General features: G+C 41.8%; 16 protein-coding genes and 1 non-coding gene across 17 annotated transcripts; 8 read left to right on the forward strand and 9 right to left on the reverse strand.

The window, feature by feature from the left end:
• Positions 1-93: 93 nt before the first annotated feature.
• Positions 94-1,224, reverse strand: GVI51_G01485 (uncharacterized protein; the record flags this gene model as incomplete). The annotated part of the gene is made up of 1 exon (XM_446432.1): positions 94-1,224. The coding sequence occupies one exon, from the start codon at positions 1,222-1,224 to the stop codon at positions 94-96; it is 1,131 nt and encodes a 376-aa protein (XP_446432.1).
• A 213-nt stretch (positions 1,225-1,437) lies between these two features.
• tI(AAU)1 lies at positions 1,438-1,511 on the reverse strand. The gene has a single exon. It is a non-coding gene; the product is annotated as a tRNA-Ile (tRNA).
• Positions 1,512-1,685: 174 nt separating this feature from the next.
• On the reverse strand, positions 1,686-2,939 carry RPN7 (proteasome regulatory particle lid subunit RPN7; the record flags this gene model as incomplete). The annotated part of the gene is made up of 1 exon (XM_446433.1): positions 1,686-2,939. The coding sequence occupies one exon, from the start codon at positions 2,937-2,939 to the stop codon at positions 1,686-1,688; it is 1,254 nt and encodes a 417-aa protein (XP_446433.1).
• Positions 2,940-3,231: 292 nt separating this feature from the next.
• Positions 3,232-3,861, forward strand: YTH1 (cleavage polyadenylation factor RNA-binding subunit YTH1; the record flags this gene model as incomplete). Its single annotated transcript, XM_446434.1, has 1 exon — positions 3,232-3,861. The coding sequence occupies one exon, from the start codon at positions 3,232-3,234 to the stop codon at positions 3,859-3,861; it is 630 nt and encodes a 209-aa protein (XP_446434.1).
• Positions 3,862-4,079: 218 nt separating this feature from the next.
• On the reverse strand, positions 4,080-5,222 carry ISR1 (putative protein kinase ISR1; the record flags this gene model as incomplete). Its single annotated transcript, XM_446435.1, has 1 exon — positions 4,080-5,222. One exon carries the CDS (start codon positions 5,220-5,222, stop codon positions 4,080-4,082), a length of 1,143 nt encoding a protein of 380 aa, XP_446435.1.
• Positions 5,223-5,884: 662 nt separating this feature from the next.
• On the forward strand, positions 5,885-6,817 carry GVI51_G01595 (Eisosome component PIL1/LSP1 family protein; the record flags this gene model as incomplete). The annotated part of the gene is made up of 1 exon (XM_446436.1): positions 5,885-6,817. One exon carries the CDS (start codon positions 5,885-5,887, stop codon positions 6,815-6,817), a length of 933 nt encoding a protein of 310 aa, XP_446436.1.
• Positions 6,818-7,377: 560 nt separating this feature from the next.
• On the forward strand, positions 7,378-9,945 carry COG4 (Golgi transport complex subunit COG4; the record flags this gene model as incomplete). Its single annotated transcript, XM_446437.1, has 1 exon — positions 7,378-9,945. One exon carries the CDS (start codon positions 7,378-7,380, stop codon positions 9,943-9,945), a length of 2,568 nt encoding a protein of 855 aa, XP_446437.1.
• A 458-nt stretch (positions 9,946-10,403) lies between these two features.
• On the forward strand, positions 10,404-14,483 carry FHL1 (Fhl1p; the record flags this gene model as incomplete). Its single annotated transcript, XM_446438.1, has 1 exon — positions 10,404-14,483. The coding sequence occupies one exon, from the start codon at positions 10,404-10,406 to the stop codon at positions 14,481-14,483; it is 4,080 nt and encodes a 1,359-aa protein (XP_446438.1).
• A 396-nt stretch (positions 14,484-14,879) lies between these two features.
• Positions 14,880-15,740, reverse strand: PRE2 (proteasome core particle subunit beta 5; the record flags this gene model as incomplete). The annotated part of the gene is made up of 1 exon (XM_446439.1): positions 14,880-15,740. One exon carries the CDS (start codon positions 15,738-15,740, stop codon positions 14,880-14,882), a length of 861 nt encoding a protein of 286 aa, XP_446439.1.
• Positions 15,741-16,367: 627 nt separating this feature from the next.
• RPL11A (60S ribosomal protein uL5) lies at positions 16,368-16,892 on the forward strand (the record flags this gene model as incomplete). Its single annotated transcript, XM_446440.1, has 1 exon — positions 16,368-16,892. The coding sequence occupies one exon, from the start codon at positions 16,368-16,370 to the stop codon at positions 16,890-16,892; it is 525 nt and encodes a 174-aa protein (XP_446440.1).
• A 139-nt stretch (positions 16,893-17,031) lies between these two features.
• SNT309 (Snt309p) lies at positions 17,032-17,502 on the reverse strand (the record flags this gene model as incomplete). The annotated part of the gene is made up of 1 exon (XM_446441.1): positions 17,032-17,502. One exon carries the CDS (start codon positions 17,500-17,502, stop codon positions 17,032-17,034), a length of 471 nt encoding a protein of 156 aa, XP_446441.1.
• Positions 17,503-17,773: 271 nt separating this feature from the next.
• MRPL51 (mitochondrial 54S ribosomal protein mL43) lies at positions 17,774-18,196 on the reverse strand (the record flags this gene model as incomplete). Its single annotated transcript, XM_446442.1, has 1 exon — positions 17,774-18,196. One exon carries the CDS (start codon positions 18,194-18,196, stop codon positions 17,774-17,776), a length of 423 nt encoding a protein of 140 aa, XP_446442.1.
• A 201-nt stretch (positions 18,197-18,397) lies between these two features.
• Positions 18,398-18,886, forward strand: TMH18 (Tmh18p; the record flags this gene model as incomplete). The annotated part of the gene is made up of 1 exon (XM_446443.2): positions 18,398-18,886. The coding sequence occupies one exon, from the start codon at positions 18,398-18,400 to the stop codon at positions 18,884-18,886; it is 489 nt and encodes a 162-aa protein (XP_446443.2).
• Positions 18,887-19,513: 627 nt separating this feature from the next.
• On the forward strand, positions 19,514-21,340 carry MET1 (uroporphyrinogen-III C-methyltransferase; the record flags this gene model as incomplete). The annotated part of the gene is made up of 1 exon (XM_446444.1): positions 19,514-21,340. The coding sequence occupies one exon, from the start codon at positions 19,514-19,516 to the stop codon at positions 21,338-21,340; it is 1,827 nt and encodes a 608-aa protein (XP_446444.1).
• A 321-nt stretch (positions 21,341-21,661) lies between these two features.
• GVI51_G01793 (uncharacterized protein) lies at positions 21,662-22,723 on the forward strand (the record flags this gene model as incomplete). The annotated part of the gene is made up of 1 exon (XM_446445.1): positions 21,662-22,723. One exon carries the CDS (start codon positions 21,662-21,664, stop codon positions 22,721-22,723), a length of 1,062 nt encoding a protein of 353 aa, XP_446445.1.
• Positions 22,724-23,061: 338 nt separating this feature from the next.
• DRE2 (electron carrier DRE2) lies at positions 23,062-24,078 on the reverse strand (the record flags this gene model as incomplete). The annotated part of the gene is made up of 1 exon (XM_446446.1): positions 23,062-24,078. The coding sequence occupies one exon, from the start codon at positions 24,076-24,078 to the stop codon at positions 23,062-23,064; it is 1,017 nt and encodes a 338-aa protein (XP_446446.1).
• Positions 24,079-24,466: 388 nt separating this feature from the next.
• Positions 24,467-26,083, reverse strand: SIS2 (phosphopantothenoylcysteine decarboxylase complex subunit SIS2; the record flags this gene model as incomplete). The annotated part of the gene is made up of 1 exon (XM_446447.1): positions 24,467-26,083. The coding sequence occupies one exon, from the start codon at positions 26,081-26,083 to the stop codon at positions 24,467-24,469; it is 1,617 nt and encodes a 538-aa protein (XP_446447.1).
• Between the last annotated feature and the right edge of the window lie 71 nt (positions 26,084-26,154).

Consider the following 26,154-nt stretch of genomic DNA (forward strand, 5'->3'; position numbering starts at 1 on the left):
ATGTCACCGTTTAGGGTAACATCAAATCCATGATAATATAAATTGATGATATTTAATATTAGTTACTCTTTATTTGTTGGCTGAATGATTTTGTCAATAAGGTTTGAATCTGTTCTTCTTCGAATGTTTCTTCTTTTTCTTATTCTTTCGTTTTTCTGACTTATCAGCTATCACCTCTACAGGTTGTTTCTCCAATTGCACTTCCGGTACTTCATCTGATAGCAGACTCATTTTCGTACTGTAATCCCAAAACGTCTCTGGAATGTCTAATTTAATATCGTTCCTCCATGCCTTTACTTGACCATCTTCTCCACAACTGTATAACATATCTGATTGAGAAGGTAGTATATATGTGTCTCTGACGATTTCATCTCCATGGGCTTGCGAAATTGTTATGGTGTCTTTTGCTTGTACGTGCTCATTTCTGAATGGGATTATTCTTAGAGCACCTTTACCTTCTTCGGAAACACCGGCAGATATGTAACCTGGGTATATATCTACCACATAGTTACAATCCCATGGTTGTCTGATATCTCCGAAATCCAATGGCTGTGGTTCTCGCAACTCTTCCGACTTGTCATTCAATTCATGGATAGCAAAAGTTTCCATGTGTGATAATGTAAATATACGACGTGGAGCCAGCCACCCACATGAATGAATTGACGCATAGTTTATCACCTGATGCAGTGCATCTTCTTCTTCAGGTTCTAACAAGTCATAGACATTAGTGTAGCCATCTGTTGATCCACTTAACAATACATTAGCATCTGCAGGATGAAAAGCAATAGAGGTGATGTCGTCCTGATGAGAATCAACAAATGATCTTACGGGCTTGCTCCAGTTTCTAATATCAAAGAGATGTAAGTGGGCATCTACCCCCTGTTGTTCGCTACCATAGGCAAGCATACCATGCCCAGATCCCAAGGATAGTACATTTGCACCATTTTCTTGTTCCAATGTGGCCACTTCTTTGTTTTCTCGCAAGTCAAATACCTTTACTTTATTTCCATTACTGGCTGCAAACAAGTTCTCCTGGCCATCCACCCTACTCAAAGCATTGATGGATGTCTCACCAACTTTAAAACTATCCTGTTTAGATAAATCCAGACCAAGCAGGTGAACTTCTCCACTACTTACAGAGGTAAGGATACCATTGTGTACCGGCTGCAACTTCAAACACCAATTGTTTGAGCCAAAATTACAAGACCCAGCAAGCGAATACATCAAGGCTATATCTAAGGTAAATAGAAACTAACTGTATTTATAACAATCGAATCTAATAGATATGAGTAGGAAGGAAATGCTAAGCTAAAAATGAATCTATTTAGTTGTTCTTTTTATGAAGCTCATCGCAAAAAAGTAAAATCAGACACAGTCAATCATACTCAGAAAGAGTCGTACAAGTTTATTTTACAGTAGCAAAAATAAAAAATAAAATGGTCTCTAGCGGGATCGAACCGCTGATCCCCGCGTTATTAGCACGGTGCCTTAACCAACTGGGCCAAGAGACCTTTTAATTGTTATTGTTTTTGAAATAATCATACGTACACAGAAATGATTAGGTTAAGTTTTGGTTTTGAAAGATAGATTTCAAACACTGTTCTGTATCTTATGGATTATAAAGGATATATATATTGAAAAAATCAGATTACGAATCATCAATTAGTTTACAAAAATATCTTAGACTATAAACGATCGGAGCCAGTTAATCTAACAGCAGCACCGTATTTCTGCAATTTGGTTAGTAAACCGTCACCTTGCTTGACAAGCAAGCTGTATTGGGCGTTTTTATTGTCCGGCCTGTTTGTCTCCACGATACCATTAACCCTGTCAATGACACAGTTCAATTGCCTGTTTGGGATGAATTTACCCAAGTCATTGTCAAGGAATTCCACTGATACACCAAATGCACTGGCCATTGACTTCAGAGAAAGAGTTTTATAAGACTCAAGAAGTTGGGCGTAAACTTTTCTTCTCATCTCCCTTACAAAATAATCAGCATGTACATTCAAATACTTGGAAGGGATCAGAACATTGTCGTAAGTCTCAAGCAAAAAGGGGAAGTAACTTGCGTAATCTGATGTATACAATGAAATAGTCAAGGATGAGATGGACTGTAATGCAGGTGTTGTGTTAATTAATGATAGTAAATCTGGTGAGTCTACGACCTTGGCCTTTAAATCAGTTCTTTCTAGAGCAAATAAGCCGGCAACAGAGGCATATGTGGCAATATTTTCATATGATGTAAGCTCTATGGAGGTGAAAGTAGCTAGAGAGTCAACCAGCAAGTTTGCAGCCTCTTTGAAATCCCTTATAGCTAGAGAGTGAATACCCTTGTAGGTCTTATATCTGTTTCTTCTCTCCCAGTCACCACCTTTCTCAATCATAGCGTTGGTTTGAGCTAGCCTGTCCTTGACAAATAGCTGGTCATTGTAGAAAAAACCAATTCTTGTAATTGTCAACATAACATCGATCTTTGCACCAGTTGAGATAGCCTTCTCCAATGCTTTCTCCAATGTTTCCTGAGCGTTGATACGATCACCAATCTGAGCGTAATATTCACCCAAATTAATCCATGCTTGTGCTCTCTCCAGTTCACCTTCATCATTCTCCTCAATTTCTTCAATTTTCTTCTTAAAATCAGCAATCTTCTGTTCGTTCTTTTCCACCAATCTATCATATAGTGATTTGTCAAATTTCAGAAGCCCCCCTTGTGGCACATATTCTTCAGCAAGATATTTATAATAAGGAGCCATCTCTTCCTCTTCTATTAGCTTCATCAACTTATCAAGCACTTCGCTGTGCTTGCTACTCAACTTGTCCTGTGTAAGCACAAATGCTAACTCAGATGCTTCATAATTAGGCACCTTGTTAACCGTTGGGTCAACGTACTGGACCTCCCCGTCCTCCTCTTCATTGAACTTCTTATCATCTACCATGGCTATATTAGTGTGTTTGGTACTACAGTAGTTGTTTGAATATCTGTTTTTTGGTTTAATTGAAGACCGTTTACTTTTTAAAGGTTTGCCACTCTTTGCTTCTTTAAGTTCCAACTTTTCGGATTTCGCTTCCAAATTGAAATTTTGAAAATATAAGAGCTGAGACAAAGGCCAGATGACACAGTTAGTAAAGGATATATGGGCCAATTACATTATAGTAAGAGCTAGTTGCATGAGTAGCTATTGTTAGAATCTTACAGGTCATATTGCTTGGTGTTCAGTTGGTAGAAATATGGGCAGTGTGGTACATCCAGATACAGAGAAGTATCCCTTCAAGTTTGAGCCGTTTCTGAGGCAGGAGTATTCATTTGCACTGGATCCTGACAGACCAGTGTGTGAGGATTTTAATTATAAAATAGGGCCAAGTTCCTGTCCTAATGGTGTGTTCTGTCCCAAGAAGCATGTCCTGGGCATTTTCCAGAATAAAATTGTGTGTAAGCATTGGCTCCGAGGGTTATGTAAGAAGAATGACAACTGTGAGTATTTGCATGAGTATAATTTAAGAAAGATGCCTGAGTGTGTTTTCTACGCAAAGAACGGGTTCTGTACGCAATCTCCAGAGTGTCAGTATCTACATATTGATCCACTCAGTAAAGTTCCGCCATGTGAAGATTATGAGATGGGGTTCTGTCCCAAAGGTAGCGCGTGTGAGAAAAGGCATATCAAGAAGGTGCTATGTCAAAGGTATATCAATGGGTTCTGTCCCCTCGGAAGGAGGGAATGTGACATGGAACATCCATTCTTTTACATACCTGATTTAAGTAGTCCACTGAGAATAAAGAAAGATGAAGAGATCAACACGAGAAAGAGAGATGAAGAAAACGAAAGAAGATTAAATGCCATAATTAATGGGGAAATATGAATGTGTTATGTTGTTATCTATAAACTCTATACAAAGTTAAAGAATTGGTGAATCACTGAATGGTTTGTCAGCACTCTCAAATACGTCACTGGCAAAATGATCTCGGTTTGCTTGCTTGGAAAATTAATGTATCTGCCTACCATAAGATAAAATTGAGAAGGCAGTTGGCATAAAACATAAGAGTATTATCGGGTATCAAAATAGGGTGGCAATATTAATTAATGCAACAATTGCATTATTTCTTCTAGGGGTTTTCTCTCTACTAGAATAGCATTTAGAATCTGCAGCTCTTCTCTCCAAATATCATAGATTCTTTGGTCCTGGATATTTAGACTAATAGGATCCATTTTAGAGATGGCGTTGATCAGCCATTGTGATTTCTGTACTGGGGACGCGGATCTACTTCTAGTCTCGTTTGTGGAGGACGAATTGAACAGTTGGTCGTAAGGCTCGTAGCCGGTAATGAATGACAGGAGGCACAGACCAGCTGCGTATAGATCTGTATGCATTGAAGGTGTTCCCACAATATGGCTAGAGTGATTGCTCATTGGCATATCTGAGAAGAAAGATATCAACTCGGGTGCGCAATACTCCAAAGTAGTGTCGACATGGTCATGTGTGGTATTGAACTCCTCGGGGCCTTCTATGTCAGCAGATGTGAAGTCTGCTAAGTAAAATCTCGTTGTGTCTGTGTCATGTCTCGGTAGATTCAGTAAAATGTTAGATGTTTTGATATCTCTGTGGACTATATTTTTAGATTTCATAAACTTTAGCGCACATAGTATATCTCTTAATAGTGAATGCCATACTCCTTTGTCCGGCTGGATATCGCCTCGGTGCAAGTTAATATATGTGTGTAGGTTCAGCTCGAATTTCTGCAACACCAGCGCAGGTACTAGTTCATTCGCACGCAGGTGTCTAAAGTGACTCTTGCCGAGATAAGTTACCCCAATAAGAGGCACGATGTTGTTATCGGGAGCTTGTAGCAGCCGCAGTATCAGCGCCTCCCGCAGAATTATGTCGTACTTCCTCCGAGACATCGGACACTTGATTACGTAGCGGTCCTCCAGGTCGAAGATGAAAGAGACAGAGCCTCTATCCCTGACTTTCCCTATCTTTAGCGATGGGTTCAAGTACAGGTCGACATTTCTGTCGCCATACACTTGGCAAGCAACAGAGGCAAGCGTACCGTGGTACAGCGCCATAACATCCATGACCTTGTTCCCGTTCTTCGAGCACAGCTCAAGGTCGGACTGCAGCAGGTCCAAAGAGGACTGGCTGCATTTGCCTTCCTCCAACTCCGGAGACAGAGGCATATACCGAGAAGTGGTAAAAGCCGGCGACGTCGGCGGTGTATCCATTGTTTTCTATCGTTATTTCTTTGTATCCTCACAACTGTGGTCCGAGAACATGCACTTATGCACCACCCATTGCTCATCGCTTATTTATTTACCCATGTGAGATGCCCACAAGCATCGCATCTTTTCTGTTGTGCCTACACACGTAATCTTCGATTCTGATGCACAAGATTTGTTTTCTTCAACGCAAAAACAAATGACGTCATTTTTTTTATTGAATGCAATGAAGCATATCGGCTTTGTACGCAGCCTTCTGTGTCTCCAATAGATGGGGGGTTTAAAGGGTCCAACCTCCCATCCCGCTCCCATTGTCTTGGAGTGTACGGTGTTCTCTCTGCGGAGTAGGTTCATCCTCTGTGAAAACGCCCGAGGAGCAATACAAGTAGCAAGGGTCCCTCCCCCCATAAATTAATTAATTAATTTAAAATTAAATTAGAATTAATTTAAAATTAAATTATCAATAAATTAGGATTCCAACAAGTTAATGAGTGATGGACTTAGACATTGAGCCTAAAAGTCCTTTGTCCTTTGGGACAATGCCTGACTGAGGGGAGGAAGTTAATATATATATTGGAATGTTCTAATGCTTTGGATTTTCTTATTTCTAGTAGAATGTGTAGTTTTTCATTTGTGGATAAGCACTGTAACAACAAGTAATACTAATTATGCACAAGACATATTCATTGAGAGAGAGTAGGAAGCCTACTGCGCAGGAGATTCAGTCTCCTCCACCACCGGCTGCGTCGACCAAGTCGAAGTTTTTCGGGAAAGGTGGTTTGGCGTACTCGCTGAGGAAGACCACTGCTGGTAATGTTGGGCCTGAGCTTTCACGTAAGTTGTCCAAGCTAGTGAAGATTGAGAAGAATGTGATGCGGTCTATGGAGGTTGCCTCTGTAGAGAAGAAGGATGCTGCCAAGACTTTGTCCTTGTGGGGTCTTGAGAACGACGATGATGTCTCTGACATTACCGATAAGCTAGGTGTGATCATCTTTGAGATGGCCGAGCTGGACGACCAGTTTGTAGACAGGTACGATCAGTACAGATTGACCATGAAGTCCATCAGAGATATTGAGGGGTCAGTGCAACCAGTTAGAGACCGCAAGGACAAGATCACAGACAAGATCGCTTACATGAAGTACAAAGACCCACATTCTCAAAAGATTGAGATCTTGGAACAGGAACTAGTTAGGTGTGAAGCTGAAACTCTGGTTGCTGAGGCACAGCTTTCGAACATTACGAGATCAAAAATGAAGGCCGCTTTCAACTACCAATTCGATGCCATGATTGAGCACTCTGAAAAGATCGCTTTGTTGGCCGGGTACGGTAAGGCATTGTTGGAGTTGTTAGACGATGGTCCAGTTACTCCAGGTGAGACTAGACCTACTTACGACGGATACGAGGCATCTAAGCAGATTATCGTTGATGCAGAGGGTGCTTTGAATGAATGGACCTTGGATAATGCTCAGGTGAGACCAAGCTTGAGCTTCAAGGAACAAGAATACACAGTTGAAGAGGTAGAAGATGAAGAAGATGAGTATGAAAATGAGCCACTAAATGAAACCGTCATTAACCCTGAGGATATGACACCAGTATCTTAATTTCAGATGTGTCTTTACTACTGGACGACGTTTTTCCATTATCTTAACTTCTGAGAATACCCCAGATAACCTCCCATTAGCTCGAATAAACAAATTCGAAGCTCTTAACTAATTTTTAAATTGAATACTAACTTGTCAATCTTTCACATAATTTTTTAATCTATTTTAATATTCTAATTTTAACAACCTCTTATATTTAATATTTCATATCAAAATATCACCGATGTATAAATTTATATTTTGGTTGAACTTTGCTACAAGTCTTCGAACCATGTCATTGGAACAAACTGCGTAACAACAAAAATGATCTTATTGACAGAATCAATTTCAACAAAGACGTACAACGGTAGAGATCGACCTTTTAACATAAGATACATCATACACCGTACACTTTCTATGCTGTCTACCCAGTCCATTGCTTAACTTATACTTCAACGAACCTAGAGACCGACTTTGCTCCCTCATATCAGCATTGCATTCTGATTGACTTTGGTAAACAGACAAAGCACACTGAGAAATAATAGAAACATATACAGTTGAGAGTTCCACTTTTGCATGCTATGAATCAAGACTCTGTGACGATAGATTCGAACCAATTGGCCAAGAACTTAGCTAGATATGACCTTCTTTTAAGGCGTATCTCAACTATCTCTCAAGTTCACCGTCTAAAGGAAATCATAGAAAAGGACCATGCCGTTCACCTGAAGAAGCTCGACCAATATGTGCACGAGAGCCAATTGAGACACAACAAGCAAATAAGAAAGCTAGAGCTACAAAGAACAGACCTAACGGTGTCACTGACACAATTTCATGAAGCATTATCCAATGTAAATAAAACGAATGCTGAAGCTAAACAAATCCATAATGACATTAAGTCTGTTGAACTCGAAAGGGTATTACTGAAGCAAACTCTTGAATTCGTTACAAATATAAGGACTCTCAAAAATAATATATCACTGTGTAATGCTGTGATAGATGAAGAAAATTACCAAGTTGCTGCAAGAGCCATACAAGAAATTAGAAATATGCCGAATAGAGATGGTATAATTAACTCTGAGTTTGCAAAGAGAGTAATCCCATCCAGCAAGATTCCAGAGGAACCATCAGTTATTCTTCAACAATGGTGTGATGAACTAACCGAAAAGTTTAAGGAGAGATTCCAGAAGGCTACAGAAGAACAAAATATTGAAGAACTCACTTTGATCTTTAAGATGTTTCCAATGGTGGGTCAGGACAATCTCGGTCTTGATCTATATTCCAAATATGTTTGTGATATTATTGCAGATGAAAGTCGTAAATTAATGTCCAGTTCGGCTAACGCAGATGTAGACGCTACAATTACGAGGAGATCTGGATTTTTTGCACAAGTTCTACTACATCTGTTCAAAATTGTCTCGACAATTATTAATGACCATTCGAAAATTATCGCTGCTTCTTATGGTGTTTCTCACATGCTGCACGTAATGGGAAAAGTTCAAAAAGAGGCCGATTTGGAAGCGGGCCTAGTCTTTGATATATTCAGCGACACAAGAAAAGTAAAATCGGTAGTAAGAGAAATATCAGAATGGAATATTGCTCAAAAAAACAAGAATAAAACACAAGCCTATAAAGATTCAGGAACTGATCAAAATGCATCTCAAGAAAGGAAAAGCATGGACAATAAACTTCCTTCAATATCTACCGGTGACTTATCGGGACTAATAGGGGAGTTTTCACAAATATTACAAAACTGGTCAATGTATCTGAAGTTCTTTTCTGTGAGATGGAATGAATTTTCTAATGAGAATCCAAGTGTCTTGACCTTACCATCTTCTTTAGAGACAAGTAAGTTTAGCAACAAACTTCGGGAAGAAAGATACTTAGATGATTTCCTTTCCTTGACAATTTACCACTTACAGTCTTCTTTTGCTAGAAGTAGAACCATAGAAGAGCTTCCAGATTTGAATCACTTAGTTATACCAACACCAATAAAAACAAATGACGGTTTAGCCTATCCTGTATCTTCAGTAGTGGAAGACTTAACTCTGCTCCTAAGGAAAGGCTTAGTTTTGACTGTCAATTCCGGAAACTTTGAAGTAGTATCACAGTTTTTAGAGAATTTAGTCAGATTTATTCAAAATGACTTTTTGGTCAGGTTTATGCAAGACAGATTTAAGACTTTGCAACCAAAAATCACATCCTCTTTGACACTGAAGAAGTATGTGCCAAAGGATATCTCTGAGACTGGTAGTCCTGATTCGATCTCCAGAGTGGGTTCACCTTCTGGCTATGGTGAGAAATCCAGTTCCAACAAGTTATCACAGCTTGGTAGATTCAGTTTACGTGGCGCTGCCGCATCCGCTTTTACCAATATACAGTCCAATTTACAGGCTGTTGTCACGGACGAGGACTCTGTATTGTCATTACACCATTATTTGATATACTTAAACACATTAAACTGGTCCAAACTATTATGTAAGAAGTTATTGAGAGAAGAACTATTGGAGGAGAATCCCAAACTACTGCCGGAGAGTTTCCCATTTAACAATGAGTCAGATGTTATCAGGGAGAAAATAAATAAATGCCAAGATATGATCACGTCACAGATATCAAAATTGGAGAAATGGGCAGTTAAGTACTTGTTCCAAAACTTGATACAGAGCAAAATGAGAACTTTACTCACACCTCTTTTTGTAAACGGTAGCGATAACACATATATCGCAAACACAGAAGACTTTGAGGACATGTCTGAGATGGTAAACTTTATTAAGAAGTGGAAACAACTAATAACACCATACCAGAACATCCTCCACCCTGACGTATATACAGAATTACTTGCGTATATCGTTGAGTACTGTGTCCAGTCAGTAGAGCAGAAGTTCAACTTGTTACAGGTGAACGAATTGGGTTCAACCAAGTTAGAGAAAGAATTAAGCTTGTTCATAAGCACACTGTGCTCTCTAAACTTCATGTTGAGGAAGGATTTCACCAAATTGACGCAGATGGTTCTCTTACTAGGCTTCGACGACGACGACTTCGATCTCGAGACCGGGGACATCAAAGAGGAATTCATGGACACAATTGACTGGGTGTTAACACCAGCTGAACGTGTTAACACCAGAAAACTAAAAGTAGATAGAAGACAATAGGTCTAGGATAGACAGTGTTCTTATGAAGACGCCATTTCTATACAACTAACCCCATTTATATAATCACATATAACGATAGCTCATCGCCTATAAAGTGAAAAAGGGCCCAAGAAGAAAAATTGTACGGGAAATGGAATGTAAACAACATGTGAGTGAAAAATTTCTGGGACCTCATCACTTCTTTTGATTTGGGTAGTGTGATGGGTATTTCTGGGCGGTAAATCATATTTAAAACCTCAGACAAGTGCTTTCACTAATTTACAACATACGTTTAAGAAATAAGAATCTGCTACTGCAGTTTACATTAGCCGAGCGGGAAAAAAGAAAGGACATATCAAGACTCACTCACGCGCTATATAGCTGTTGTATATTCGAGGGTTGTTACAATATTACAAAGGATTAATTCACAGAAGACAAGGGGAATTTAGAGAGGAACTGCCCTGAATTGTACGATAAATATGGAGTCTGCGATAACAGGTGCGGTGAATAGTCTGTCGAGACATTCTAGTTCCGATAAAGAGGATGATAAACCTGTACCTGAAAGTGTCGATCATGACACATTCAAGATACCGACATCGCTTCCCACATTATCGACTACAGATGAAGGAGATGAAAAGGTTAACACAAACAGAGATGGTACTAATAATGAACACGGCTCTGAGCAGACAAATATACAACTAGAAGAATCATCGGAAAAGATAGATGGTATGCAGGATTTACCATCCTTAGCAGATGTTCAAGCTGATTCTAATCCTTTTGAGTTTGACTTCAGCCCAAGAGATGATCAGATAAGCGCAGACGTGATGCCTTTAGCTCCCCATAATTCAACCCATTTGGAAAATTCAGTAGAGAATAATAATAACATTCATGAACAATCTGATAGCGTTGGATCTTCCCAAAATTCCGAGCCAGCTCACATTTACGAGAACAATGAACATGTAGCTGAAGATCTACAGATCAACTCTGCTACTAACACTGATAACAAAACGGAAAATACTAGGAATTCAATACAAGAAACAACAGAAGAATCAAATTCCGATAACCACGGAAATAATGAAATAACTTTATCGATTAATATTACTAATAACAAACAGAATTCAGACTCAGCTCAGACTGTAAATGATTCGATATTTCCAAAAGATATAGATCAAAATGAGAAACTGGAGCAGCCAGACAATGATAATACAAAAAATGCAATCGAAGGAGTACCGAGAGTGTTAGAAGATAAAGTAACAGATGCCAGCGGTATGGATAGGTCCAGCGATGACAAAAGAGATGGAAATGACAACTTTAAACCCAATCCTATAGAAAATGAACATGATGCGACTGAGAAGTCCTTTTTTACCGTTAATGCCGAGCACACGAAGGGTTCGTCTCTGCGAAGAGATAGTAACTCCAATAATGATAAAGATAATACAGCTATAACGGGTGACACACTCAAGAAATGGAAAAACACAGATCAGGTTAACGATAACGAGGAAGCTAATAACTCAACTGATTTTGGTTTTCCAGACTTAGATAAAAGCAATGTTTCGTTTGACTCACTACCAAATGAAAAAGAAGATAAACACCAAGAAAATGTTAGTGAAATGCTAACTGGCCAAGACGGTCATAAAGACAATTCTTTAGAAAACATCGGACGTAAAGAACTAACGAATGAGGTCTCATCTCCTTCCAAGTTGAAATCCACTGATCAAATAGCCAGTCCTTCAAGTAATGATGATATTAGTCAATTAGAAATTATGAATAATAAAAATACAGATGATGGCAAAAAATTAGATCATATTCCTGAAATCAGAGCGGAGGATAGCACAAAGAATGAGGATAAAAACAACACAACCAACATAAATGCCAAAACTGAAGATGATGACAAAAAACTGGATCTACCAGATGCCTTAGACCATGACCAACTTGTTACTCTATTAGAGCTAGATGATAAACATTCCAATATTTTTGAGGATTCCGAAATGCTTGATGAAGAAGAGGAACTTGAACAATTAGAAAGTGAAATCCCCAATACGAAGCATAACTCTGCAAGTATGGAAACTGATAAAGTAAAGGCTTTTAACGATATACCAGTTAATACCCAGGATTTACAAGAAAACAATGCCGACAACGAGAATCCACAGCTTAATAAAACAGTCGCTGCTGACAATCATATAAAGGTAGAACCAAGTCAACCTGGCGGTATTATTAAGAGGGAGGAATCTGTGGACTCTACTAAGGACAAAACTCAGCAACCAGTCACCAAGACTCCACCACTATCTCCTATAAATGAAGAGGACATATCACCAAACCAACATGTCCCTGGAATAAAGTCAGATCAACAGAACCTTCAAAAATCTTCATCGGCAAACCAGACCTCAGGAAGTAGCACAACCCAACCTAACAAAGAAAGTGCAACTGACACACCTGCGTCAATTATAAACGAAAAGAATAGTTTGTTGTATCCAAAGAGACAAAATTCTTTAACACCAATGGTTTTCCAGCCTCACCAAATCAAAGAACTAATACAACGACCTCCTAACGCTGATCAGGGTAATGTGGGCTCTAATACAACATCGGATACAACAGCTTCACAACCAACTATTTTTGCATACGCGAGATTAGATTTTGAGAGCTTTACGTTCTATGTACAGACATTACATGCCATCATAGGTAGACGCTCAGAGAATGATTATTCACATAAAGTTGATGTTAACTTAGGCCCCTCAAAATCCATTTCAAGAAGACATGCTCAAATATTCTACAATTTTGGAACGGGAAGGTTTGAACTTTCAATCATTGGAAAAAATGGTGCATTTGTTGACGATACATTTGTTGAAAGAGGAAATACGGTTCCTCTGAAGAATAAAACAAAAATTCAAATTGGACAGATTCCATTTCAGTTTATATTACCAGAACCTGATATCCTACCAACACCAAAGAAAAATGAAACCAAGAAAACGCAAGAAAAAGCCAAGGCTAAGGAACCTATGAAACCTGATCCTAAAAAAGTCATCAAACAAGATGTTACCTCTGCTAATAAGCAAGCTGAAACCAAACCCAAACCCAAACAAGCTGCTGCTCCGAAACCTAAGAAGGTTGTTAAATCACCTAAAAAGGTATATACTCCAGAAGAAATACCACCAGAATACAGAGAGAAGCCTTCTCTTTCATATTCTGCTATGTTGACAGTTTGCATTCGGAAGTTCTCAAAGGAAAAAGGTATGTCTTTATCGGAGATATACGCAGGTATAAGAGAGCTCTATCCGTATTTCAAATATTGTCCAGATGGATGGCAAAGTTCTGTTAGACACAATCTGTCATTAAATAAGTCTTTTCGGAAAATTTCAAAGGAAGGCAAAGGTTGGCTCTGGGGTTTGGATGAAGAATTTATTGCAGAAAGGGATAAATTAAAGCAACAGCAGAATAGTGCTGCTGCTTCACGGGCTAACACCCCGGTCAATAAAGTTGCCAAAACAGAGACAACAGCACCGAAGAAGCCTTCTCCAAAGCCAACTACTTCCACTAACGCAAAAGTAACCAAGAAACAAAACATTTCTCAGACGTTAGCAGCGAATAGGGCAACTTCTCCCAAGAATCAAGCTACTGACGATCATCAAAGAACCATGAAGTATTTACAAGAACAATTAGTCATTTTAACCAAGGATAGAAAAGGACTATCTAAACAAGTTATTGCCAATATACTTACTCAAGCATTGGCGATGACAATTAATCAAGTTACTCAAGCAGCAAAAAATAAAGGTATTTCTGGAAATCCATTAACTGCATTGATGGATAAAAATCCTCAGCATCTAAATCTTATATTAGCAGCTGCCGTGAATGCTGCAACCGCCAAGATAACGAACGGTGAGGTCAAACAATTGGTCAACTTACCATCAATCAACCAAAACAAGCCAGCTACCCAACAAGTACGTCCAACTAAGCAAGAAAATAAAAAGCCTCCAGCTAAACAGACGACAACACAGAAAGCATCGAAGCCACCAACTCCTCAAGCTAAGGCCAAATCTGGCAGCTCGTTTGATCCAACATCTTTGTCTAAGTTTTTCCAACCAAAACAAGCTGCAAGAACCATTAGTGCTGTTCCAACTGCCGATGTAAAATCCATCCCAGCAAAGAGAACCATTGGAGGTAGTGTTGTCAACAAGAAAGTTACTGAGAATGAAAGTAGCAGCAGCTCTGGTTCAAGTTCTAGTGAAGATGACTCCAGTAGTGATGACTCCAGCAGTAGCGGCTCCGATGATAGTGACAGTGACTCAAGTAGTGGTTCAGATGATAGTAGTAGTGGTGAAAGTGACTCTGATGATTCAGACAGCTCCTCAGATGATAGTAACGACGAAAGTTCTTCTGAAGATGAAAACGACGAAGATGATGCCGCTGAAAATGAAAGAAAAAAATTAAAAACCCAGGAGAGCGTCATAGAATCATTGTTACAGCATGATAACGATGGTGCATTCGATCTTGATGAGGCAGTTGCTCAATTAGATGATGATGCCGTTGGAGAGTTGGATGATGTCCATTCACTGGAGTTTTAATTGCCACATAATACCGGGCTGTTTCTATTTCTCTCGACAGATAATACTAATCTCTTTCCTAGTTGTACTATTCTTATTAAATGTTGTACTTGGAAGAATGTCCTTTTTTATTGTCAACAACCGATACGTGGAATTTATACTGCTGTATCGAGATGTCTTCTTGTAAAAAAAATTGGAAGAAGGGAAAGGGATTTGAACTGATCGTAGATTGCATGTATATATAATTTATATTTATATACACTTTAGTCATTAATAATTTTTCTATTTTTTTTTAAAAATTCGTTCATACTTTGGAACAGCATGAGGGGTTCCCCTAGGTATAGATACTATTTATGTTAGGTTATGCGAAAATATGTCAAACTTTATTTATCTCATGAGAAGCACTTACGAAACTTTTCACCCTACTACGTTATTGAAAGATCCTTCCTTTTCCTTGATTTCCCAGAACAATTGACCCACGTCGTGGTTACCGTGGTAAACCCAACCATCTTCTGTGACGTGGTAAAGGTTGATGGAACCACCGGAGTAAGCGTCTCTGTGAGCGGCAGCCAGGATTGATCTCTTACCCAGGTACAGGGCTTCTTCTACCGACAGGTCCCATTTGTAGTTGGAGTCTAGCACACCGTAGGCGAATGTCTGACCGGACCCCACACAGAACAGGTCGCCCTTCAGTCTTGTACCGTCGGAGTCGACGTAGTATATCGTTGGACCTTCTTTCTTGGTGTAACCGCAGATCATGGTACCCATAGACAGGCCTGCGCCTTTGTACTGGTACACCAGGTTACCCAGGATCTTTGATGCTGCAGCGACGGAAATCCGCTCTTTCTCCTTCAGCTCGTGCAGCCTACACTGCGAGCCCAGCCACGTCTCCCAGAACTGACAGTCGGCGGCACCACCGGCCATGGTACCCAGCAGGAACGGGTTGATCTCTATCACCTTCTTGACCGTCTGCGAGGCGACCCACTGGCCCGCAGTAGCCCTCGAGTCTACTGCGACCACGATCCCGCCTTGGAACCGGAAGGCCAGCGTCGTAGTACCGTGCGCGATCTTGATCTTACAGTCGGGGTTCTTGGAGTCGTCCGTGTGCGCACGCAGGAACGCCTGCGGCGACGCAATTGGCGGCATGGCAATCGCAGGTGCCAGCTGCGAGAAGTTGTAGTTCCCGTCTATGAAGTCATCGTGCAAGTTCCCTTCCTCATCGTACTGCAGCTCCTTGACAAGCGCACTTGTCCCAAAACTATCCGCAATCGCCTGCATAGTTGTGAATGTAGTTGTAGTTGTGGTTGTGGTTATGGTTGTGGTTGTAGCTGTAGTTGGTTGCGATTGTAGTTGGTTCCATCAGCACTGCCTTTATAAGTCCTGCGCTTTTGAGGGTCGAAGGGGATTTCTGCTCTTCGAAGAGAGATTTCGCCACCACGTCAAGTGTGACGAAACAGCACGCCAAATATAGTAACGTTGAACGGTGAAAAGATTTGTGACTGCTAGAAACCCAGAAACCCAGACACCCAACGTACACCCATACATCACCAGCAACAATCTGCACTTTGAGTTTGAATTACTCGATTAGGAAATATAGGTAAATTAGGGGTAATGGGTTCAGTACCGTTGAACGGACCAAGCACCATGTGATTGACGTATTTTGGTATACATGTGATAAATCACCAGGGACGTACTGCCATGGTCCTCTTTTTGGAAAAAAAAAATTTTTTTTTTTTTTTTTTCACAAAATTCTCATCGTCGCTGGCAGCTGCATAGTTTCTGGCTTTGAAAATATTTTGTCGATGGGCTGACAATAGTATTATTATATAAAAAGATTGGGTATTTAAAAACTATTCTTCCCTCTCCCAGAAGAAGCGATCCACCGAAAAAATACAATTGCCAAAGATGTCTGCTAAAACTCAAAATGTTATGCGTGAATTGAAGATCGAGAAGTTGGTCTTGAACATCTCCGTTGGTGAGTCTGGTGACAGATTGACCAGAGCTTCCAAGGTTTTGGAACAATTGTCTGGTCAAACTCCAGTCCAATCCAAGGCTAGATACACTGTCAGAACCTTCGGTATCAGAAGAAATGAAAAGATTGCCGTCCACGTCACTGTCAGAGGTCCAAAGGCTGAAGAAATCTTGGAAAGAGGTCTAAAGGTCAAGGAATACCAATTGAGAAACAGAAACTTCTCCACTACCGGTAACTTCGGTTTCGGTATCCAAGAACACATTGACTTGGGTATCAAGTACGACCCATCTATTGGTATTTTCGGTATGGACTTCTACATCGTCATGGGTAGACCAGGTAACAGAATCGCCAGAAGAAAGAGATGCAGAGCTACCGTCGGTAACTCCCACAAGACCTCCAAGGAAGACACCATCGCTTGGTTCAAGCAAAGATACGATGCTGACGTCTTGGACAAATAAACTTGAATCGCTCACATATATAGCTGCTCATTTTTATTAAATACAAAAAGATAATACAACATCATCATTTCCACACGCCCTTTTTAATTTTTTTTATCTGTCAATCAAGGACTATTTCCAAATGTAAAACTAAGTAGTACTATATATACATGTCCCGCAGACGCATGCAGCTCGCATCCACTGTGTCTGGGTGAGTGCGCCTGTACCGCACTTGTACGTCCCGCCTGTACTTCTCCAGCGCGTCGAGCTGCCCTTGCAACTTATCGATGCCTGCCTGCATCACTCCGCTGGCACTCTGCTGGCAGTCATTCGAGATGACCCACTGATTCACAATGGTCTTCGATATCAGCTCGCGCAGCGTAATCTCTGCGTGCCGCAGGTACGAGTCCACAATCTTCAGCAGCCGCACGTCACCAGCATCGTTATATCTCGCGAGGTCTATCCCGCCGCTCTCAGCGTCTCTACCCTTGGCAGCCATTACCCTGGGCACCTCCGGATGGTACCCTTCCGAGGGCATCGCCCCGCACTCTTCCTCCACAAGCTCATCTACCCACGCCTCGAACGCCTGGTCCACAGCAGCATCATCAACAAACGGCAAATACGTCTCCATCAGCTCGGTGCTTTGGGGGCTCCTGTAGCTTGCGATAGCTTTATACTTCTCGAAAGACTACCTTTCTTGTATGACATGAAGTTTTGACATTTATATGGGTCATGTGACACGTAGTTACTAACTCCCAGTGGGATAGTGTTTCAGTGTAAGACTATATTTATATTGCAGGTATATACAGTGGGAATATATCAGAGCCATTAGAGGCCGCTTTACGTAGGTATGTACAGTTAGTTAGGAGTCCCAATGGGCCGCTGTTTTGCCAAATCCGTGCTCACACCTTGTGCTTTCTTGCGGCGTGCATTGGCGACCATATGCCTCTTACGCTCTGGTTGAGGGACTCGACGTTGTGGCCGGCGACACGCTTGTGCAGTATCTCGCCGCTGCAGTCCTTCAACAGCTTGATCTTGTTCTCGACGTTGTCTATATTCTGGTTCCGCACGCAAATGACCTTCTCCCTGCCGTTGGTGTACTGCGCCCGCACCAGCGGGTGGCCCGACTTGTTCACCACTTCGAACTGTATGTGCGGCTCTTTGGCAGCCAGCATGTCCAGCCTGCGCGACCTCAGGAACGCCCTCATCCCGGCAGAGGACCCGCCCCAGTTGCAGTACTGCAGCACCACCTTCTTGCAGGGCTGCACAAACGCACCTACACCGTTCCGCGCAATGGAATTCCTAGCAATAGCCTTGACCACCATTTATATTTATGTGTATGTGTATGTGTACTTGTAGTTGGTTTAGTTGTAATTATAGTTGTAGTTGCGATTATACTTCAACTTGTAGTTCAAGAAGTGATCCTCGGGTCTTCGTTGAAGGACACAAGGACAAGAAGAAGGGATATAAAGAGCAAGGACCTGATATGGTGGGATGGCAAGATAGAAGCGGGAGGACACCAAGCCATGACTGTTAAAGCTACATCTCACCTGCTGTTCTACGCCTTTGCCTTTGGAGGCACCTCGTTCTACTCCTATGTGGCCTCGCCCGTTGCTTTCAAAGTGCTAGAGCGGGACCAGTTCTCGACGCTGCAGAACCACATGTTCCCTATGTTCTTCAAGCTGCAGAGCGTCTCGCCCGTGGTGCTGGGCCTCACTGCTCCGTTTGCGCTGTCCAGCTGGGCGCTGTCGAGTCTTGCCGTGGCCTCGCTGGGCGGGCTCACGAACCTGCTGTGGCTGATGCCCTGGACGCGCCGGATCAAGGAGCAAAGGTGGGAAGTCAAGGAGAAGTACAAGGACGACGCGGAGAAGCTGGAGGAGCTGGACGCTCCGCTACGCAAGGAGTTCGGCAAGAGCCACGGCCTGAGCCTGCTGTTCAATGTGACACACATCACCGGCCTGCTCGCCTACGGGATCATCCTCTCCAGAAACATTGCCAGATACATCCCCAAGTAGGGCTGCTACAACTACTTTCAAGTACCTATGAAGTACCTGTATATCAAGTACCTGTGAAAGGGACCCCTATGAAGTACATACTAGCCACTTCTATCAGTGCGCTGATGGTGGGGGGAGGAGGCCCACTTCTATTAAATATTCTCATGTACGTATAACCATGTGATATATGTACAATATGATAATAAACGTGACTACGTATAACGCTATGAAACGTGACACACGTGACATGATACACGTGACATGACTCACTTTTGGTTTTCTTGGAGCCACAGTAAGAGCGAATCGAAGATCAGAGAGACAGAAAAAGCAGAAAAAGTCACATGTTATGCTTTCCTTTGAATTTACATCTTGTTGTGCGTGTGTTTGTGTGTTTGTGTGCGTGTGCTTGTGTACGGAGGGTGGTTCTCAAGGTTGTTTTTGTCTTTAGAATCCCACCACAGTTGTCGCCCAGGATGAAAAAAAGCTTAGGACTAATTTGCACGTGATTTTTTCCATCTTTATAAACCAAACCCTCATTATTAAGCTATAACACACATCCACATCCCACATCCATACTCATAGCCCAATACACACATCCACAGTGCTAGGATACTGGAATCGCCTATCATGGATCCCAATTGTATATAAATGGCAGCTCATGATCACCAGCAAGGACTACAGAAGACAAGAACAACAACAACAACGGCAACAACAATGATTCCCATGATTACAGCGAGTGTTGCGGGTGGAGAAGTGTCTCTGGTAGTGGGTGGTTCCCGTGCCGGGCTGGTGAAGAGCCGGGTGAAGACTATAGTTGGTGCTGGTGGTGTTGCTGTGGTGCTGAATGTGGGCTCGCAGTGGAAGCAGTTGGTAGCGGAGTTTGGCGATGAGAGCGGTGTGCACCTGCTGGACAGGGACTTCCAGTTGCGGGACTTGACCACGCTTGGCAGGGCTGTTACTGCGAAGGTAGTGGACCGAGTGTTTGTTAACTTGCCCCTGGAAGAAGACCACAAGGTCAAGTACATCTACGAGCAGTGTGTGAGACTCAGGATTCCGATCAACACTTTCCACAGGCCCGAGTACTCCACTTTCAACATGATCCCCACGTATGTGGACCCCAAGGGCAGCGGGCTGCAGATTGCTGTGACCACGAACGGGAACGGGTACTTGCTGGCGAACCGGATCAAGCGCGAGATCGTGAGCCACTTGCCCGCTAACATCTCCGAGGTGGTCACTAACATGGGCGCCCTGAAGGACAGAATCATCAACGAGGACATGAAGGTGCTGCTGAAGGAGAGATACTTGGCCACTGACCTGGCGTCGCCCGCAGTCGGGTACGGTCTCGACGAGGACGGCTGGGAGAGCCACAAGTTCAACAGACTGATCCACGAATTCGATATGACAGAGAGAGAACAACGTGAGAAAAGGGTGAGATGGCTATCGCAGGTGATGGAGTACTATCCATTGACCAAGTTGGCAGACGTCACCATGGAGACGTTGGAAGGCCACTCTCACACTGCAAGGACACAACAGAGCTCCAAACAGCAATCAAGCACAGACTCTTTGCAACAAGCGCAAGACAGCAATAGCACTACCGATTCGAATGTTGGTAACCATGTAGATAAGAAACCCAAAATTTCACCAGATCCAAAGGCATCGGAAACAAAGAAAGGCAGCATCTCATTGGTGGGAAGTGGGCCTGGCTCACTCTCAATGCTTACTTTGGGTGCTCTGAACGAAATAAAAACCGCGGACGTAATCCTGACCGACAAACTGGTGCCACAGACCGTTCTGGATATAATACCAAAGGATACCGAGACGTTCACCGCCAGGAAATTCCCAGGGAATGCTGAAAGAGCTCAGGAAGAACTCTTGGAAAAGGGCCTAGAGTATCTATCACAAGGTAAAAAAGTCGTTAGGTTAAAGCAAGGTGACCCATATATCTTCGGTAGAGGTGGTGAAGAATACAATTTCTTCAATGCACATGGCTACGAACCTTCTGTGCTACCGGGACTAAGTTCTGCCTTGGCTGCTACCGTGGTGTCAAAGATCCCTGCTACACAAAGAGCAGTAGCTGACCAAGTTCTGATTTGCACAGGTACAGGAAGAAAGGGTGCGCTCCCAGAAGTCCCTGAGTATGTCAAGACAAGAACCACTGTGTTCCTGATGGCTCTACACAGAGTAGACGTGCTTGTGAAGGTACTTCTAGAGAAGGAATGGGACCCCGAGGTCCTCGTGGCCGTGGTGGAGAGAGCTTCATGCCCAGACCAAAGAATAACAAGAACTAAATTGAAGTATCTCCCAGCAGTAGTCGAAGAGATAGGCTCGCGTCCCCCAGGACTGTTGGTAATCGGCCAAGCTGCAGGTGTTCTCCTACCTGAAAGCTCAGTATCGTTTAATGACTCAAACAAATACCACATCGACGAGGGCTACAGAGCCTTTGAGTTGGACGTTAACCAGTTGATCCCAGCATAATACTACAAAATAAACTACATTTGATATAGACTTATTTAATAATTCCTGCATAGTTTATACAATTAATATTTATAGATGCTTTCAAGTCTAGTTTGTGTGAATCATAAGTCATCGCACGTCGCATCGAACTGTTTTTTCCACATTGCGCTTTCTACAGCAGTCTCTGTGGCAAAATCATTGTTGCTCCTCGAGAAAAGCTTAAAGCATCGATTCCTCGAGTTAAATATGTAGACCTTATAGCTTGTTCAGTTATGTTCTCGAGAAGGGTTATAAACTTCTGGTTATTCCCAACCATTTTACTCAGAAGGAGCACAATTAATCATGTTGTCCAGAAGATTCATCTCTACTAGCAGGAAACCATTTGCATTTGCGTTTGATATTGATGGTGTGTTGCTCAGAAGTAAGAGCCCTATTCCTGGTGCTTCTGAGGGTCTTAAGCTGCTACACAAACATAAAGTTCCCTTTATCCTGTTGACCAATGGTGGTGGTCACTTGGAGAAGGATAGGACATCGTTTATCTCTGATGCTTTGGATGTCCCTATTTCGCCTGCACAAATAGTGCAAAGTCACACACCTTATAAGTCCTTGACATCCAAATTTAACAAGATCCTTGCTGTGGGGACGCCATCTGTTAGAAAAGTAGCTGAGAGTTATGGTTTCAAAGATGTTGTCCACCAAACAGACATCATAAGATATGACAGAAGTATCACACCCTTTTCGGGCCTAAATGACCAACAATTACAAGAATACTCCAAGGATAAGGCTAATTTGGAGGAAAAACCGTTTGATGCAGTGCTGGTGTTCAATGATCCTCACGACTGGGCAGCAGACTTGCAAATTATCAACGATCTATTAATTACGCAAAATGGTAAACTTGGAACCTTAAGAGACTCACCATCACAAAAGCCATCTATTCCTATCTATTTTTCTAACCAAGATTTACTATGGGCCAATGCCTACAAATTGAATAGATTTGGTCAAGGAGCTTTCAGGTTCTTAGTACGTGAACTATATAGTAAGATGAATGATGGAATGGCATTAGAAGATATGTGTTTAGGTAAACCAACAAAATTAACTTATGATTTTGCACATCATGTTCTAATTGATTGGAACAAAAAACTTGAAGCAGGTCAAACTGATTCTTCTGAAATCAATTTACCCCAATTAGGAACTCCAGTATCAGAATCACCATTCACCGATGTCTTTATGGTTGGTGATAATCCTGCAAGTGACATAATTGGTGCGCAGAATTACGGTTGGTCAAGCTTCCTTGTCAAGACTGGTGTTTATAGAGAGGGTGACAATCTGAAGCATGTTAAGCCAACTCACATTGTAAAAGATGTTAGGGTTGCTGTGGAAACAGTTCTAGAAAAATATCTATAATAATAAACAAAAATTAATTCAGCTAAAAAGTTGACATTGAGCTCTAGCATCAGAGTCTCAAGAACTAACTGTATATAAAATAACTGTCTTGCACTTTTAAGACCAATAAATATTTCCTTTATAGAAACGCATTTTCTTTGATACATTCGTGCTTATCACACTTGTATAAATACTAACATTGGGCTCTCGGAACATTCTGCTCGATTATCTGGGCCCGTAAATACCATGGCCACAGAAGAGAACAATCCAGATAGTATATTTGGATTGTTTAAAATTTCCTGACTCCGCCAACATATTGACATTTCGAACCGATAAATTTTGATGTAGTATGACTATTTTTACAAATCATCAGTGATGCTATCCAAATTGATAGGCTCACCTGGTTTGAATGCTGGAAGACCTAGGTATGGACAACCTGTACATCTGAAAGCATCACCTAAAGAGCATGAGCCACAGCCACCAACTTTCTTACCGTCGATTGTGAAATCGATTTCTGTTAATTCATCTTCAGTAAACTTAACAACAGTGTCCTGCTGACTCCGAATGTTATCGATTTCGGCCTCTTCTTCCTCTTTGATACCACAGCTACAATCTTTACAAGCCTTCTTCTTCTTGGTCTTGCTCTTACCACAGGTAATCATAGTGATACCTCCAATGTTCTTTGCATCTTCCTCATTTAGTAAATCATCTTCATCCAAGGACTCTGAGTCATCTTCGTCAAAGTACTTGCTTCTGGAAGCATCGAACAAGTTTTCATCCTCCTCATCTTCCAGTTCATCGTCATCGTTTTCAGCCTTGTGTACTCTAGCTTCAACCTTTGGCTTGGCCTCTTCAACTTTCTTCTTGAAAGTTGGCAAGGGTTTGTTTGCGGCCTTCTTGAAGCTTGGTAGCTTGCTTTCACCTGCTTTCTTGAATGATGGCAATGTCTTGGATGGCTCAGATTTCTCAGACTTCTTTAACGGAACTGCAACTGGCTCGGCCTTCACGGCCATATTCACCTTTTTAACCCAGTGGTACTTGCCACTGTCACTAACGATATCAAAGTCGTTCACCAGCGCATCGATCTTATACTTATCGCTCAGACCATACAACACACCACCAACTTTCAAGGCTTCATTCAGAGCACCTATTAGTTTCTTGGGGAAAAGAATCGCATCAGGTGCCTCAGGTGTCAAGTAGTAAATAACATCATAAATGCCCTTCTGCAACTTAACACTGCCCTCATTAACTTTGTTGATCAGGAACTGGTTGGCGATCTTAACATCAGCAGCTACAGCATCCGCCTTAGCCTTCTCCACCTCCTCAGGAGTAGTAGTGATAGCTGGATGAATCAATAATAAACCGGACTTTGCCATTTCTTCTGCACTCAATAAAACTATCACTCAAAAATTCCAACAGTAGCTCTTTCTACCTGTACAGCACAGTACCAACTACTAATCAGACGCCAAGAATAGCTCGATAGACCAGCTTTATATACTCTTGATAGTCTTGTTTTGTGCTGTAATCATAGATTAGTAAGCTATAAGCTGATATTATGGGAAAATTATGCGATGAGCCGTGCTTCGCGAGGAAATGAACTGTGGGTCATAGCAAACTGTGTCCCTGTGTGATCACATGACTTGTAAAACAATATATTGGAAATGCAGAATTGTATTAATGGGTTCTATATGCAAAAGGGTTAATGTCTATCATATGTAAAATAGCTAAGAGTTGATATGTAGGATAGGTGTTATGAGTTGGGAGCTAGTTGGTTGTTGACTTGGATATCTGGTCTTCTTCGTCGTCTTCGTCATCTTCGTCGTCATCATCATCTTCATCATCTTCATCATCTTCATCTTCATCCTCATCGTCGTCATCTACTTCTTTCGGTGTAGTACTTGCTTTCTCATCGTCTTCATCGTCGTCATCACCATCTTCTATATCGTTCTCCTCGGTGTCTTCTGGATAGCCACCCAATTGCATGACAATCTTATCTACAATCTCGTTACTATCCATCATACCACCCAGACCTATCTCACCGTTAATACTCATAACTTTCTCAGAGGGTTTAAAAACTGTTATCCAAGGCATCTCATCCTTGATCACTTGCAAATGCTTCTTAGTCATCAAGGAATTGAACGTGCTGCTCACCATCGATGGTGCCAGGAAGATTGGGAAAGCTGGGTTCCATGCTCTTACAACACTTGTTAAAAGATTATCACACAGGCCAAGAGCAATCTTCGTTAATGTATTGGCAGTTAATGGGGCTATTACTAATATGTCTGCCCACCTCCTCAATTCTATGTGTAAAACGGGATCAGTCCTCTGGGACCAAGCATCCCACTCATCCTGGTCTGTCCATACATGAATGTGATTTAGCTCTATACAGTTATGAGCGTTGGTATTGGTACAATTGATGTCTTCTTCAAGGCTGACAGCACTATTCTCTGAGGTCTTTTCGAGAACGGCCGACTTCCCCTCCCCGTTGTGGGTATCATTAGCAACTTTATCGGTTTTGTTCTTTTTACCATTCTTCTTGTTGAAAAACTCAGTCGCTGCCTGCGTTAGGATAACCTGAACCGCAATCTTATCTCTTCCATATATCTCTTCAAGTTTTTTTATTATGACTTTGATCTTGAAAACAGATACAGCACCCGTGGCACCTAGAAGCACATGAAGCTTGCCATCATCTTGAGGTAACCTGGGGTCTATGTTTTTGGAGTTCTCCCTCTTTAAAATTTTTGAGGGTAAAGAATTGAATGTACCTTCCTCCATGACCGCTTCCAGTGCTTTGGGAATGCTTACGGCTTTTATTTGTTGGCCAAATTCTTCCTTGATAGGCAGGGATAAATCTGGACTTTTGTTTGACCCGACAGATGACCTAGGACTAGTTAAAGTACTGGTCTTACCTGGTGTGTGCAATGTATCACCCACTACAAAGTGTAAATGATCATTCTCAGCAGTATCATGAACTGCAAAGGCTATCGGATCAATAGCATCGGGTGTTCTGCTTCTATTCGGTACGATATTGTTGATCGTAGTACCAGATCCAACACTAAATATCTTGTTACCTCTGATAAAATCAGTTCTTTCTATACTCTCTGCTATCCTGTCAACATCAGCAACATCTGAACTCTTCGACGTAACAGGCTTTATGTCACTGAAAGTAACAGTCGGTACCCTCTTAAGACCGGGCTCCGGAGTGTTGTTTACCACATGACCAGATGTACCACTGGCATTCATGATAGACTTAGTCTGAGCCTCCTTCCCGCTATTAGAATCGGTTCTGCCTTCCGCTACTCTACCGTTCTCTTCCAGTGTACCACTTCGTACACCGTCCCGCTCCGGATTGGCATCGCCCAAACCAACTTTGCTTGCCATCGCCCAATATTTCAATTCTTCTCAAAATTAAGCCCTATACAACAACAGTCACAGTCCTGGAACCCACCATT

Source organism: Nakaseomyces glabratus, chromosome G (genome assembly GCF_010111755.1).
Source record: "Nakaseomyces glabratus chromosome G, complete sequence".
NCBI classification, from domain to species: Eukaryota; Fungi; Ascomycota; class Saccharomycetes; order Saccharomycetales; family Saccharomycetaceae; genus Nakaseomyces; species Nakaseomyces glabratus.